General features: G+C 45.1%; 1 protein-coding gene across 3 annotated transcripts in view; it reads left to right on the plus strand.

Moving 5' to 3' along the window:
- Window positions 1-1,528: 1,528 nt before the first annotated feature.
- The window catches only part of LOC142564866 (uncharacterized), a 52,770-nt gene continuing 37,411 nt past the window's right edge, over window positions 1,529-16,887 (plus strand). For 2 of the 3 annotated variants that reach the window (XM_075676054.1, XM_075676056.1), the window contains exon 1: window positions 1,529-1,841. In XM_075676054.1, the coding sequence (XP_075532169.1) occupies window positions 1,748-1,841 (94 nt within the window). In that variant the 5' untranslated portion in view covers window positions 1,529-1,747. The remainder of the gene's footprint in view (window positions 1,842-16,887) is intronic. The other variant, XM_075676055.1, reaches the window with a different exon arrangement.

Below are 16,887 nucleotides of genomic sequence, written 5' to 3' on the forward strand. Positions count from 1 at the left end.
AATGCGTCAGCGTTTGGATACGCCAATGCACTCTATGTTCGTAATCCCGATTTCGGAGCGTGCGGTGCACTTGAAGCGCAAAATGGGAACATAAGATGTCAGGAGTGAGAGTTCATTGACAGATGGGAAGAGGGCAGATCCTTAAGCCCTGTAGATTGTAGAAAAACCGAAGTGCCAGAAAGTATGGAAGCATTGCAGGGCCAGTTTGGGATACAAGGCCACTACTCACAGACATTTGTTTTCCTTTGTGAGTGGGGCATTCAACTAAAATTGTGCTATGGCAGGCACGCCTGCTGGCGGTTGGCGCCACGTTACCCCCCCCCCCTTCCGTACACATAACACAACCAGATTCCAGCCTGACTATATTAAACAATTAAATTATGAGAATTCACGCGCCAAAACCACTTTCTCATTATCAGGCACGCCATAGTGGAGGACTCCGTAAATTTCGACCACCTGGGGTTTTTTTAACGTGCACCTAAATATAAGTACACAGGTGTTTTCGCATTTCCCTCCAATCTGATAGCGGCAGCCGTGGCCGGGAGTCGATGCCGCGACCTCGTGCTCAGTATCCCAACACCATAGCCACTAAGCAACCACGACGGTTATTCCAGCCCCAGGCCCACATCCCAGCTTGTCTGGGGGCTCGTTTGCAACTGGTCGATTGAATAGGTAATGCAAAATATGCTGCATGTGTCGAGTTCCTCCTGCCACTATAAACTCGTGTTTAAAATTTCAAGTATACGATACAATTGTTTTTCAAGGTAATTTATCGCAAAAATGTTACCGTGTTAACACTTTATATGTTCTTTCCAATATTGCTTTCAGTTCAATAAAGTAGACCAAGGTGTACTGACATTCGCCCCCCCCCCCCGATATGTATTAAACTGCACTGCTACAAACGAACAACATGGCTGCGCGAAAACGTCAAATTTTATTTCATCAACCAAATAAATTAGGCTTCTTTTTGTTCACGCCTATTTTTATTCTCTTAGGCGCATTATCACCTGCACGTGCGTGCATTTTGCGTACAGACCGAAAATGGCGCAAACAAACAACAGTTACCTAAACGCATACTCGTACACGTAAACACAAAGTGCGGTGAAGTAATTTATTAAGTGACCCATACTTTACACTTACGCGAGTACGTTTTCTTATATAAAGACAATCCAATTCACTAAGTAAAGTGCAAAGATGCAGTCTGTTTTCAATCCAGTATTTTAGTTCACGTACACCACCATCAATTCACGTCAGTTTGATCGTGACGTCACTCCACGTCGCAACTACATGCCAAGGATTGAATGCCCACTGTAGCCAATTTAACGCGCTGTCAAAGTTTTGTAACGCAAACCTAATAGAATGCATACAGCGTCTTATATGTGCACACTTATCTGCAATAGCGTCAAAAGGTGAGACCACGGAGTACCTCTTTAGCACAATACAATTTACACTGTCCCACCTATCACGGGCAGCCTTTCTTGCGTGTCTTTTTTTACTTTTCAAAGAATGCACAAACAATGGACAATGAACATATAGGTGCCAACTGCACTTCGGTAAGCGTCGCCACACAGTTCGCTTTGCGGAATTTATGTTTGTCGAATACTTTCAGAACACTCTGAAACATTTGTATCGTCTCTTCAACGTGTTGACCTGTGTTGTCATACATCATCAACATGGATGTTTACCCGCAGTGAAAGACAGTGAATGTGAGCAGTAACAGCGAGTAAACCAGCTCGAAGACAGCAAAATGATCGCAAATGTTCTCTCAGTTATCTCCCTTTCATGGCTTGTTGGACTGGCCTCTGCTGTAGGACCAACGTCGCTTCAGGCACATGGTAAAGGTTCTGTTCATTGATTTTTTATATGCATGACTTTTTTTCCCTTTATTTGCGGGTGCTGTTTCATTTTATAGAGTTCGCGCCGATATCCATGCAGCAATGCAAATATTGTTTTTTATATCTTTGTCTCGTTAGTTTACATTCTCACAATGCACCCGACATCGCGCTTTTTTGCTCTCTGTGAAATGGCTAATTGATCACCAACGCAGGGTAGCCTAAAGCGGGACACTGGCACGCGCACTGGAAAATTTAGTCTTAGTTTTGGGGATTTCATTTCGAGGGAGAAGAAAAGGGCGGCAATTTAATGAGTTTACGCTCCAGTGGCACATACAAAGCAATGGTAAATAACCGCCGCGCAACAATTGCTGAAGAAATCTACTGCAATTTTCAAAGCAATTACAGAAGCAAATATTACTAAAGGCAATCAAAAAACACCAATACATGGTGGTATCATTGCGGACGAACTGCTTCTTTGAGAGGCTGCGATGTATTAGGTGGACGATCATTTTTATTCAAGGGTAATAAATACCTTCAGGCGTCTGTTAGGACCCTGTCAAATCGCGTGAAATCGAGCGTGAATGGCGAATTGAAAGAATTTTAATGTGAAGTCTTCAAAATTTAAAACCGAGATATAAATAATGTAGGGTAAACAAAAATGCGCCCAGTTGGAGGCCTCAAACAGGAAAAGTCTCAGCGGTGGAGGTTTGGTATTTATTCCGGCGTACGTACATAGTTTCCGGCACCCGTCTTCTTGTGACCCAGAGCTTTGTATGTTAGCTAACCTTCACATACGGCGTAATGTCATGGTAAATATACATATCTTATGCGCGTACCAAGTAAGGGAGAATCATTATACTTGTACGTCAAAATATGAAACATTGAAAACTTATTTTTCACCTTGCAGCTGCTGTTCTATACGCACACTTATTTATCATTTTTTAGAAATGTCAGAGCCTACAGTGGCCGTTTCTCGATCTTAATGTACGATGATCAAGACAATATAGTTTAAATAGAGCTTGTGATTGGCACACATTTTTCTAGCTGTCATTCTGTTCGCAATGAGGTTTGAGGAAGGGCTTACAGAAGATAAATTAGTTATCCACAAGGACTATTTGATTACCTTAACTCATTTGCTTCGGACAATAGATAGCTCCTTAAATCCTGACTCCTGAGCTCCTCACTCCTTGAATGTGTTTAGAAAACTTCACCTTCTCTTGATATGACACCCTACGCATCTGTGGAGAACAATAAGAGAGTGCTAGTTCTGCCGGAACTTCTTCCACTTGGCATTTACGAAAACTTATTGACGTATTGTTTACCACTTAAGGTCGGGTTATAAAGTGGCTCCTATATGAACACAATAATCAAACCCCGGCCCTCAGTCCCGAGCAGCTGCGACGCAACTGACCACGGCGGCGGTCAGACCTGCGACGCAGCAGATGGTGCTAAGAATCCCTGGCTCCGAACAGGCCGCCATTGGAATATGAACCTGGCAACGTTTAACGCTAGAACGTTATCTAGTGAAGCGAGTCTAGCAGTGCTATTGGAGGAACTAGAGGGCAGTAAATGGGATATAACAGGGCTGAGTGAAGTTAGGAGGCCAAAAGAAGCATATACAGTGCTAAAGAGCGGGCACGTCTTGTGCTACCGGGGCTTAGCGGAGAGACAAGAACTAGGAGACGGATTCCTGATTAATAAGAATACGGCTGGTAACATACAGGAATTCTACAGCATTAATGAGAGGGTGGCAAGTCTTGTTGTGAAACTTAATAAGAGGTACAAAATGAAGGCTGTGGAGGTCTACGCCCCTACATCCAGTCATGATGACCAGGAAGTCGAAAGCTTCTATGAGGACGTGGAATCGGCGATGGGTAGAGGGACAATAAAATATGCTAGACTGATGGGCGACTTCAATGCCAAGGTAGGCAAGAAGCAGACTGGAGACAAGGCAGTGGGGGAATATGGCATAGGCACTAGGAATAGCAGAGGAGAGTTATTAGTAGAGTTTGCGGAACAGAATAATATGCGGATAATGATAGCTTCTTCCGCAAGCGGCACAGCCGAAAGTGGACGTGGAGCAGCCCGAACGGCGAGACTAGAAATGAAATAGACCTTATACTCTGCGCTAATCCTGGCAACATACAAGATGTGGACGTGCTCGGCAAGGTGCGCTGCAGAGACCATAGGAGGGTAAGAACTCGAATTAGCCTAGACTTAAGGAGGGAACGCAAGAAACTGGTGCATAAGAAGCCGATCAATGAGTTATAGGTAAGAGGGAAAATTGAGGAATTCCAGATCAAGCTACAAAACAGGTATTCGGCTTTAACTCTGGAAGAGGACCTTAGTGTTGAAGCAATGAACGACAATCTTGTGGGCATCATTAAGGATTGTGCAATAGAAGTCGGTGGTAACTCCGTTAGACAGGATACCAGTAAACTATCGCAGGAGACGAAAGATCTGATAAAGAAACGCCAATGTATGAAAGCCTCTAAACCTACAGCTAGAATAGAACTGGCAGAACTTTCGAAGTTAATCAACAAGCGTAAGAAAGCTGACATAAGGAAGTATAATATGGATAGAATTGAACATGCTCTCAGGAACGGAGGAAGCCTAAAAGCAGTGAAGAAACTAGGAATTGGCAAGAATCAGTTGTATGCGTTAAGAGACAAAGCCGGCAATATCATTACTAATATGGATGAGATAGTTCAAGTGGCTGAGGAGTTGTGTAGAGATTTATACAGTACCAGTGGCACCCACGACGATAATGGAACAGAGAACAGTCTAGAGGAATTCGGAATCCCACAGGCAATGCCGGAAGAAGTAATGAAAGCCTTGGGAGTTATGAAAAGGGCGGAGGCAGCTGGGGAGGATCAGGTAACGGCAGATTTGTTCAAGGATGGTGGGCAGATTGTTATAAAGAAACTGGCCACCCTGTATACGCAATGCCTCATGACCTCGAGCGTACGGGAATCTTGGAAGAACGCTAACATAATCCTAATCCATAAGAAAGGGGACGTCAAAGACTTGAAAAATGATAGACCGATCAGCTTACTGTCAGTTGCCCACAAACTATTTACTAAGGTATTCGCAAATAGAAGCAGGAACACCTTAGACTTCCGTCAACCAAAGGACCAGGCAGGATTCCGTAAAGGCTGCTCAACAAAAGACCATATTCACACTGTCAATCAGGTGATAGAAAAATCTGCGTAATATAACCAACCATTATATATAGCTTTCATTGAATACGAGAAAGCGTTCGATTCTGTCGAAACCTCAGCAGCAATGGACGCATTACGGAATCAAGGTGTAGACGAGCCGTATGTAAAAATACTGAAAGATATATATAGCGGCTCCACAGCCACCGTAGTCCTCCATAAAGAAAGCAACAAGATCCCAATAAAGAAAGGCGTTTGGCAGGAAGATACGATCTCTCCAATGCTATTCACAGCATGTTTAAAGGAGGTATTCAGACCTGGACTGGGAAGAATTGGGGATAAAAGTTGATGGAGAATACCTCAGTAACTTGCGATTCGCTGATGATATTGCCTTGCTTAGTAACTCAGGGGACCAATCGCAATGCATGCTCACTGACCCGGAGAGGCAAAGCAGAAGAGTGGGCCTAAAATTAATCTGCAGAAAAGTAAAGTAATGGTTAACAGTCTCTGAAGAGAACGTCAATTTACAATAGTAAGAAAGACACTGGAAATGGTAATGGAATACATCTACTTAGGGCAGGTAGTGACGGCGGCTCCGGATCTTGAGACGGAAATAATCAGAAGAATAAGAATGGCCTGGGGTGCGTTTGGCAGGCATTTTCAGATCATGAACAGCAGGTTGCCATTATCCCTCAAAGAAAAGAGTATAATCGCGGTGTCTTAACAGTACTCACCTACGGGGCAGAAACCTGAAGGCTTACGAAAAGGGTTCTACTTAAATTGAGGACGACGCAAGGAGCTATGGAAAAAAGAATGATGGGTGTAACAATAAGGGATAAGAAAAGAGCAGATTGGGTGAGGGAACAAACGCGAGTTAATGACATCTTAGAAAGAGAAATGGGCATAGGCAGCAATGTAATGAGGAGGGAAGATAACCGATGGTCTTTAAGGGTAACTGACTGGATTCCAAGGGAAGGGAAGCGTAGCAGGGGACGGCAGAAAGTTAGGTGGGCGGATGAGATTAAGAAGTTTGCAGGGACGACATGGCCACAATTAGTACATGACCGGGGTTGTTGGAGAAGTATGAGACAGGCCTTTGCCCTTCAGTGGGCGTAACCAGGCTGATGATGATGATGATGATGATGATGATAAAGTGGCTTGAAGAATGCACGCCGTACCAAGATATATCTGCGGCGTGATTGCTATAGCAACAACCGCCGCTGGAAAAATAAAGAGGGATCACGTATTCGTGCATACAGGTAATTACCACCGTGTTCTCAGAGGCTGCTCGTATTTAACGTTGGTTAGCTCACTGGCTTTAAAACAGTAACCTAACTGTGGCAGTTTTCGCAGAGTAAGAGGAGAAGAAAATACCAAAACGCCTTCTAATTTTTCCAGCAATTCCTTGAGGCCATGGTGGATCACGTGCGTTGACGATAAGGGGCACAGTGTTCCCGGGACAATTGTTACATTGAGATTCTATAGACATTTTATTTAAAAGGCATAGCGTGCTATGACTTTAAGCTAATGAGTAAGAATTATTCACCAATGCCACGAGTGCAACTGATTTAAGATTATTGCGAACGTGCTTGTTATTCCGATTGAAATAATAGTTTCAAATAAACTAATACCACATTCTTTCATTCGATAGCTAAACTAAACAGTTTTATGTGACGCTGACAACAAACAACAATCCAGTGCATCACATTGACAACGTAAGTTTTTGCTTAATGGATACCTGTGATAAAATCTGGTAAGCTATATAGAAGATACGATCAAACTATATATTCTAAAAAAATCTACGAATCCCGCACGCTGTGGAACAAAGTTTACAGAAACATTTCGGAGGTATTTTTAAAGAACACTGTTCGTGCTTAGCGATCAGTTAACAATAGCCAGTTGGACTCACATTCTATAGGAACCACCTCGTGCAACATTAATATTTTGCACTCACTTGTGCACATCCTACACATGACGATGAAGGCACGACAACGACGGAACAACCACGATGGCGTGAAGATGGCAATGCGACGAAGTCGAAATAATAGCGATTGAATGTCGACGGTGCAGCGATGATAGTGCGATGACAACGACGGCATGACGATAGTGGCATAACGACAATGCATTCCTCATGGCAATATGAGTACGTTTGAATGACTCTGGCGGCGGGATGATGACTATATGATGACGATATAATAATGATAACGGCAGGAAACACATAGGGACGGTAATTATGTGTCGACTATAACATGACAACTACGGGATGACGGTGCTAGCATGACGATAACAGTACGATGACGACAGGAGTGGTGAGAACGTGAGGTGGGTTCTAGAAAGATGCCGATTATAAGACTATGGCTGCAAGACAAACACGTTATGACGAAGGGAATTACGTAGCTGTAGTGACGAGGACGGCTTGGCGACAATGGTATCGCGGTGCTCAAATGAATACAATTGGAGAACGCCAAAATTGTAACGACAATAGAATGACGATGCTGCAATGACGGTTGTATAATGGTGACGGCATATCGAGGATATAATGACGACAATGGGAATCACTACGACAAAATGACGGCAATCGAACAACCATGGCGGCGTGACGACGACGGCACGACGAAAATGAAAGGATGAAAATGGCATGGCGACCATTGCACGATGATTCTGGTTTGACTACGTTGACATGACGACGGCATGGCGACAATGTAATGCCGTTTCTAGAATGGTGCAGAGGGTATGACATAGGTGACATGATTACGGTTCTGTGATCAAGGTAATCACAAAACTTGATTGATGACGACAGCATGATGATAATATGATGGTGATGCTAAATCGGTTACAGTGGTATGACGAAAACTGCATGACGAAATTTGTATGTCGATGCTGTAACGACGACGACTGTATGACGACAACTGAATGCAAGCGACGATATCGCAACAAGGAATGATAATAGTTTATTCTTTACAAGTGACCACGATAGCAAGACCATCACGGCATGGCTACGATACATTCGCAATGGCGTAATGATAATTACAGAATGACAACGATGGAGTGACAACGACGTGACGTTAATGTTGGAGCACTTGTGCGCTGTTCTGCAACACCAGCTGCCGCTGGCCATCTGCATTCACACTATTTAGCTGGGACTGCTTCACACTATTCAGCAAGACTGTAGCTGGGAGCCAGCAGAGTAACAGTGCAACGTCGATGATGTGACGTCATTAGTCGCACTATGACCCAAGCATTGTGCAAGAGCCCCCCCCCCTTATTTGCATTATATTCGGTGTCTGTATGAAATTCGGAACCAACCACCAGGATATGACAGCGTTTGTGTGAAAATGGTGCAATTGCGTGTATGGAAATAAGAAAATGCAATGACGACGACGAACTGGTGACGACTGATTGACTATGACGGCTTGGGAATGATGGCACTAAAACAATGGTGTCTTGATTTTGGAGCCCAGCCTGCGCTTACGTGCATTGCCTGTCGCTCTATACCCGATATTTGCTTGCAATATGCCCAGTACCAGTTAGTTGCGTAAGACAGCAGAAATGATAAGGATAGGACGACCTGGGCGCGATGACGTTAGCTTCAGTTTGACCCATGTATAGCAGAAGAGCTGCCTTGATTCGCCGTAAATCCAGTGTTTCTTTGCACTATTTTCTCTACCTGCTAAAGGTTCAAGACTGCAGCAGAAAGCTAACGTAAAGGACAATGGCACGGCAAACGCGGCGCGATGACGACAATACTTTCAGTATAACGCGTGTATCAGGCAAGAGCTGTAGGGCGAAACAAGAGCCAGCTGCAGCAGTAGTGAGAGCGAATAAGCCAAAGAATGAGGGAAAAAATATTCTCTTTAAGTCTATTATAACAATGCCTCGGCAAATTTAAACTTCCAAGTTAGGTATCGAGACATTAGATGAGGCAAGTCTTATTTTCAATCGCACAGAGACTCTAAGGGTATCCATCCACAGGTCCCTGCAAATTATGGATAGACATGCGCCACAGAGAAGGCGAGTTTATTACCCTAAATTAAACATGGAAGGATGATTACATGCCTTGATTTGTGGTGAAATATTTCTGCTCTGTAATGCTAAATCTGTTGATTCACCAATATGCCACGTGAAAAGGTTACGTGATATTAAGGAGACAGGGGGCAGCAACATCCGAAACAATGTGCGATCACCTTTTAGTATGTTGAGCGCGATTCTAGTAGAAACAATCGTCCATTACTCCTTGCCAAATTTTACCTAGATTTCGCTGAACCACGCGTTGCGCTGCCTGGAGAAAAGATTATGCAGCTTGCAGCATATACGTGCAGCTGTCAGCTATCTAATGCGCTAAGTTTGAAAGTAATATTGCGCAGAAATTCCCAAGATATCGAAAAACAAGCTACCGCACACACGAGCAATTAGCAGTGATTATTATCCTAGCATATTGGTGCCACATAATTCAAATGTGACCTTTTGCGTTTTGCGGGACTAATAAGAGAACATCTAGTATATGTCGTGAGATCATCTTTATCTAGCTGACAAAGGGGGCACTGTAGACATTTTGATTTAGCAAAAACGGAAAATAGGACAAAACAAAAGCTGTCACACCAAGAACGACATAGGCTAGATCTTGTTTACACTAACATTTTTGTGTCGTGTTGTATGAATGTTTCCTTTTCCACGATTTTGTGTCAGTCGTCAGCTTTCAGATATTAGTCTGTTAGAAAAGCAAATCCCACTACATGAGCAACAAACTTGTGCCAGTTAACGCACCTCTGTTTGGCATAATAAAAATATATATAACACAAAATACAGCACATTTAATATTGGCTGGCGGAGATCTCTCAACATACAAACATCTAATAGAAATGCTCACGGTATGCATGAGGTTCCCTGATTGCTTTACTTTTCTTCACAATTGGGAGTATGCTACCGACTATCTGCCTACTCTTCGTCCATACTCCAAAATAACTATGTCCCAATGTGAGAAAAAAGACAGAAAATTGTTTATTCTATTTATATGTCTGCCGTGTTCATTGGTTCATACAGCTGCCATCATCACTCTTATTTCCACAATGGCATTGGCGCACCTGACTGAAGGAAGGCTCGTGGACGCGATATTGTGGTGGTTCGGGGTAGCTGCTAACACATTAACTTGTGAGCAGGCCCTTTCATTGAATATGTGCTTGTATACAATTGAAAGTGAAATTTGGTCCGATATCGCAAGTTGTCGTCTAAAGGTGCTCTAAAATAAAGCATGTTGTCCCTGCTTCTATAACAATTTCGGCCATCAGCACTCCAGAATTGGTCAAAACCTTCCAGAAGACGACAGATTTCCCTGTCTGCCACAGGAAATCTCAATAACCGCAATATTTCTCCGTCTCAAAATTACACGAATACCTCGGTCCTGCATGATTAGGCTGAACTAAAAAAAATACTATTTCCGATTGTGCATCTTAGGGTCCTAGTGGTCATTAATACTCAGCTATTGGTCTACACGTCCGCACTTTTATCTCTCGTCCTCTATGTACGGTCACCGTACATAGAGGACGGTGACGTCTTCCCGCACACCATGCTTGGCTTCAGGCCGGGAGTTTCTGCGCAAGATGTGTTCCTAATCCTAAGGGAAGAAGTTCTCAAGAGCATCCCTAAGGGAGGAGAACACCTCCTGCTCGCACTCGACCTAAAAGGGGCCTTCGATACCATCTCTCACGAGGCCATTCTCAAGGGAATGAACGACATCCGCTGCGGGGAGCGCATCTTTAATTACATTAAATAGTTCCTGACGGGCCGGACGGCAACCATCGGAATAGGCCAGACTCGATCGGATACGATCGACGTGCCAAACAAAGTAACAGCGCATAGGGCGATAATCTCCCCGATTCTCTCCAACGCCGCGATGCTAGCGCTCACGAAAAAGCTGCGGAAGATCCCCGAACTAGGTTACGCCCTGTACGCAGGCGACATCACGCTCTGGGCCACCAAGGGCTCCCTAGCGCGAAAAGAGGCGACCCTTCAAGAGGCCGCGACGGCCATGTAGAGATTTGCGGCAGCGAGCGGGATGCATCGAAGCTGATCCGAGGTGCACGTAGGAGGAATCTACAAGTCCCCCGGCCCTATCAACCTCTATCTTGAGTGCCAGAAGATCACGGAGGGCAATAAGACTAGGGTTCTGGGTTTTTGGATCCAGAGCAACCTGAAAGCCACCCACACCATCCAAACCCTAAGTTCTGCCACCAACCAGATCTCGCGGATTATAAAACGAATTACAAGAAGCCGCAAGGGCATGCGAGAAGAGGACACGCTTCACCTCGTCCAGGCTCTGGTGATCAGCTGAGTAACGTATAGCATGCCGTATCACTACCACTCGCTAAACAAACGCGACCAAGAATATGTCGATGCCATCATCAGAGGCGCGTACAAAACGGCCCTGGGTCTCCCTGTCACCACCTAAAACAAGAAGTTAGCGGCCCTCGGGATCCACAACACCTTCGCTGAGCTGTCGGACGCGGTTATCGATTCGCAAAAGGCCAGACTACAGAACACGGCGGCGGGCAGAGCCATCCTCCACCGGACCGGAACGGCAACGGAGCTCCGTGCCCTCGATGGGAAACGATTACTCCCGCTTGAGGTCAGATGCAAGATCAAGGTGAACCCCATACCGAAGCACATGGGTCATGAACTCCATGAAGGACGACGCAAGACTCGCGTCGACAGACAGCGCCGACAATTCAAGGGTGACCAGTACGTAACGTACGTGGACATGGCGGCGTACCTGGTAGGGGGCCTCTTCGCGGTAGCCGCCGTGAACGGGAGAGACAACTCCTTGACCCTCGCGGCCTCCGTAAGGGCAGAGACCCCAGCTGCGGCTGAGACCATAGCCGCGGCGCTGATAATAAAGCAGGACAGTGTAGGCAGGCAAGTCCATGTTGTTGCTGACTCGCAGCAGGCCTGCCGTAACTTTACCAACGGATGAACACCGCTGCTGGCAGCTCAGATTCTAGGCCCGAGGCTGCAAGAATACCATCAAATCACGTGGACGCCGGGCAACGCGGGTCTGGAGAGGAACGAAAGGGCGAAAGCCCTAGCTCGAGCGTTAATCAACCGAGCGGGGCAAGACCAATCATCTCATCAATCCCCACCCTTTACCTTCATGCCCCTGCCGTCCATTACTGCGACCGACTCGAGAACCAGCGACTCGACCGCAGGATTTATCCTCTGCCTCACAAAAAGCTCAGCACTGAAGATGCCGTAGCTCTCCGACTTATTCAGTCCAACACATTTCCAAACCCACACAGATAAAGTAAAATGCTCCCACATATATATCGCGGCATCTGCCCCTGGTGCAATGACACACGCCCTACACTCCTTCACATCTCGTGGGGGAGCGGGGGCAAACCTCAACACTTAAAGACGCCTAGCACGTCATTTGAGCGGTGGCAGGTACAGCTGACCGGCGAAACTCTGGCGGGGCAAGAAGCTCTCGTCCAGCAAGTACCTCGTAGAAGAAGCTCTCGTCCAGCAATAACCTAGCGTAACTACAGGAAGTAAGGTGTTTAAAGTTGATCGGCCGTGTGAGTTGCTGTAACATTCGCTTACTCAATAAAGTAACAAACATGGTGTCCCGCACGCAAGGACAAACATGAACAGTTCTCACTGCATGATGGGAACGCTCGCTGTCACAAAGCTGGCTTGATCAAATGTGCTGGCAAGCGGGTAGCCTACGTATGGTAGCCAAGCATAGCAGATGCTTCATCGCATCTGCTACGCTTGATATTCGCCAATTACAATGTTATACGTGTCACTTCCAAGGCATACGGCACGCTGACCGCGATTCCCTGAGCCACGCCCCCTATTACAGCCATGGCCGGACTAGACTTGAAGACGCGTGATTGCCTGGCTGTTCTCCACTCCCTCTTTGTGGCGCTTTATCACGTGTCGTTTAACATTGGTTTGGCAGGAAGACGAGGCGAATTAAGCCACCATCCTTCTCGAATCACGCTCGCGTGCTTTTCCTCGCACTCACAGACCACGAGGCACGGGTCGTGGTCTTATCGCACATTCGCCGTCGTCTGAACCCCAATGGCTACGCAGTAGGCGTTTGGAGTGTCCACGTAATTTGCTTTGAGCGTCCACGTACTTGCTACCACAATAATATGTACAGTTCAAAAACGATGGTAAACACACGGGGTAAATTTTCGGAGAAGCGAGCGTCATATGCTTCAGTTGGCGAGCAGTTTTTGAGCGATGACGCAGACAATGCATGCGTTCGTTTAACGCAGGTGCATGTTTCGAATCAGCAGCTGTGCGTCGTGTGGCGCGCAGGGCGACCGCAACTGCCGCAAGACGTTCTTGTGCCCAGCGACAGGTACCGCATTGTTCACCTTATGTGCGGCATGGATATGTGCTTTGATAAAAAGAAAGGACGGGTTGACCATCGTCGCCTAGGTTGTGACCTACTATTCGTGGGATCAATGGGCCCACGCTACGAAAACTGAAGTTTCCTGCAGAACGTTGCGAATACAAGAGGAAAAGGAACAAAGAAATTATATTTCGATGTTTCTGCGAACAATTACAACGAAAACTACAATACTTCTGCAACTTCACAAGCAAGCTGTGCAAATACTTTCAATATGAAATCGTTTATTGACGTTGGTAATTACAAAGTAATGCGCACAATTTTGCAAGAAGAACGCAACATCAACAATCTTTTAGCCCTATGTGGAGCCTTCATACATTACCAATATGCATAGGACATGCATTGGACATTGCGTACGACATGACGTTATTCCGCGAAAGCCTGCGAAAAGTGGCAGCACTTTTTCTGCCTTTCGCGGGCTTTTTTTCAAACTTGGAAATAACTTTTTGTAGCATGTATAGAGCAACAGGAATACGGATCGAGAATGGGTCATGATGGCCTACAATTTTTTCTTTCACAATTTAGCTGTGATTATTCCAGAAGGTATTAAAATATTATTAATTAGTTAGATACTTAAGCGAAAAAAAATTTGACTTGCTCCTAGCGACAGCAAGAAGTATAACGCTGTCGTTGTCGGCCTATGTGTCATTCGCATATATATATTTTTTAAATCTTGGCATAACTTACGTTGGACACCATGTAAAATTCGATTCGTTGTATAGGATGAACAAAACTAAGTATTTTTCATTTTGGTTGTTCTTAGCTATACATGCGATACTCAAACCAGCTATCATCGGGCAATAGCTCCTTGAACGCTACCTACTATCGTATCTTGTTTGCATCGCATCACTCACCAACCATGCACACAACTTGCGTACTCTGAGAACGTATCAGTAGGAAATCGTACACGTCAACCAGTATGTGGAGGTACGCACGCTGATGAGATACAATTGAATGACTGATGGAGAAGGTGACATCGAATGGCTCGACGTGATGGTACACGTTTACTGTATCATAGGATATCAAAGAAGGCGAGAAAATAATGGCATGGGCACGCCACTTGTACACAAAAACGGAAAGGTAGGTTCTAGTCAGCACCAAGGCACGAACGAAATGGAAAGTGCCATTTCACGGCCCTGTGAATAACGAAATTCATAAGCATCCCTGCCTTTCTGACTGCAGCAGCGGTTACATTGGCATCATCGAAAAAAGAAAGCTACAACAACTAATGTGTTATGAAAGTAAGTAATTATTCACTAGAAACTACTCTATCAGACTGTTTTTCACTACTGTATGTCTACTGAGGTGTACAAGCAGACGAGCGAACAAAGAACAACAAAGGAATTTCTCGAAAGCGCAAAAGAAAGCTATGGGTCTAAAATGGTGACAGAGCGTAACTCAGTTGTATGTTATGCTTACACATTAAAAATGGAATCCCCAATTTGGTAAACGTCTGCTGTTCACATGCAACTGCGTCCAGAATTACCAACAAAGAAGAGAGAAATTTCACAGTGAGGAACCCGGGCACTTGAGACTAGTCGCTCACGTGAAGATAATCGGCAGCTTTTTTATTATTGTTCTTTAAAAACGTCGCCATCAACACACGAACTCATTTGCGGTGGAAAGCGTATGCTCCTTGAAACCTAAAATTGATTTTTGAAACCTATTATCCCCGCAAGGCACGCAATGTTTGCTAGAAGCGTTTCTTCTGGATTTGGTAACCTCCAGTGAAAGAAGAAGGCTTTGCTAGCTACAACTATTGTGAAGGACTGCTTCACTTGCCACAATATTAGTGACGCTAATGTAAAAAAAAAATCGTTCGTGTATGCCGCTTTACGCCATAGTTGCGTTCTACATACACGTCACTTGCCGCGGAGTACGTAATGAATTGTCGTAGGAGTGCATTGTTATTACTTCCTGCTTAAGTTTACGGTTAGGTTCTTCTAATGAACAGCATACTTTCTTCACGGTTCCGTAAAACCTGCAAATACGTTGTTAATAAAATGACTTCATGGCCAGCTTTATTATTATTTATTGTGCACGTGGCTGATAACATTTTTGAGAGAAGCTCTGTATACGAAAAACTGTATGCCACGTATTTTTTTAAAGACGACACAACAAACTAAACAAATTGTGTTGGCTGCTTTCTGGGCATGTAGTCCTCGAGAGAGACACGCTATGCAAGAGAAAGAAATTCAAGAAGAGCGAACACTCCCATAGAGTCCAGCGGCCGAATCGACTTAGGCGCTGCAAGCCACCGGCATTAATACTCGAGTCGCACTTCCCGTTTCGGTATTGGGCGCGCGCGTTTCGAACGCTAGCTGGAACGCGCGACGCCTACTGCGCTGATAGGCACGACAGCTCTTTTGCTTCTACAACTTAAACACGCGCGGTCTTTGTGCGGAATCATTTCACAAGTAAAAATGCTTACGAACGGCCTTTAGAAGCCTCCCTCAAATCTGTGCCACGTGCAGTTTCATGAAGCAGAATAATAATAATATAATATTTGGGGTTTTACGTGCCAAAACCACTTTCTGATTATGAGGCACGCCGTAGTGGAGGACTCTGGAAATTTTGACCACCTGGGGTTCTTTAACGTGCACCTAAATCTAAGCACACGGGTGTTTTCGCATTTCGCCCCCATCGAAATGCGGCCGCCGTGGCCGGGATTCAATCCCGCGACCTGGTGCTCAGCAGCCCAACACCATAGCCACTGAGCAACCACGGCGGGTATGAAGCAGAAGCAAGATGTTTTGTGAAATGAGAAAGCGATTTTAGTTTTTAATGCCTGAGCGTTAAGGGCCCGGAACCGAAGAAAATCCGGTGTCGGTGTCCGTCCAAAGAATAAAGCACCAACCAGTAGTGAAAAAGTGGAAGAAACAATGAAAGCTTTCGTTTAAAATATATTGTAATGATGGGAAGAAGATGAGGCCATCTATGCGAATTCCTTTCTAGCTTGTTCTCTTTGTTTCTCCTTTTTCTTCCACAAGCTGCTACATGCATTTCTTTTCGCATTCAGCCACGCTGCAAGGTTATGGCACAACTTCATAACCGCTCTGGTTGCCGAAGATTTCACCGGCTGGCGGTGCTGACTGTTTTGGAGTGGTCACAGCCATCGCAGGCGATTATACCGCTAGAATTGGAAAAGATGGCAGGATACCCTAGATGTTCAACATTGTCTAGCTGCTGTGACGTTCCTCAAGAACAAGAAATCAGTCTGTCCATCCATATTATCTATTTTCGGAGCGCTGTCGCTGAAAGATAAGTGCTCGCCTGTGAGTTAGAATTGACCAGGTTTGATGAATGGCTGTCTGATGCCCAGAAATTTACGAGTATATCCGAAAGCAAAATAAACGGCGGTGCCTTGTCGAACACTGAGTAGACCACCGCAGACGACGTTGCCGCTATGTCCAATGGATAAAGCAGAGATCAAAGTCATTCAAAGCATCAAGAAGCAGACCACGGCATATATGTCAGAACTCAC

This window comes from Dermacentor variabilis, chromosome 11, assembly GCF_050947875.1.
Source record: "Dermacentor variabilis isolate Ectoservices chromosome 11, ASM5094787v1, whole genome shotgun sequence".
NCBI classification, from domain to species: Eukaryota; Metazoa; Arthropoda; class Arachnida; order Ixodida; family Ixodidae; genus Dermacentor; species Dermacentor variabilis.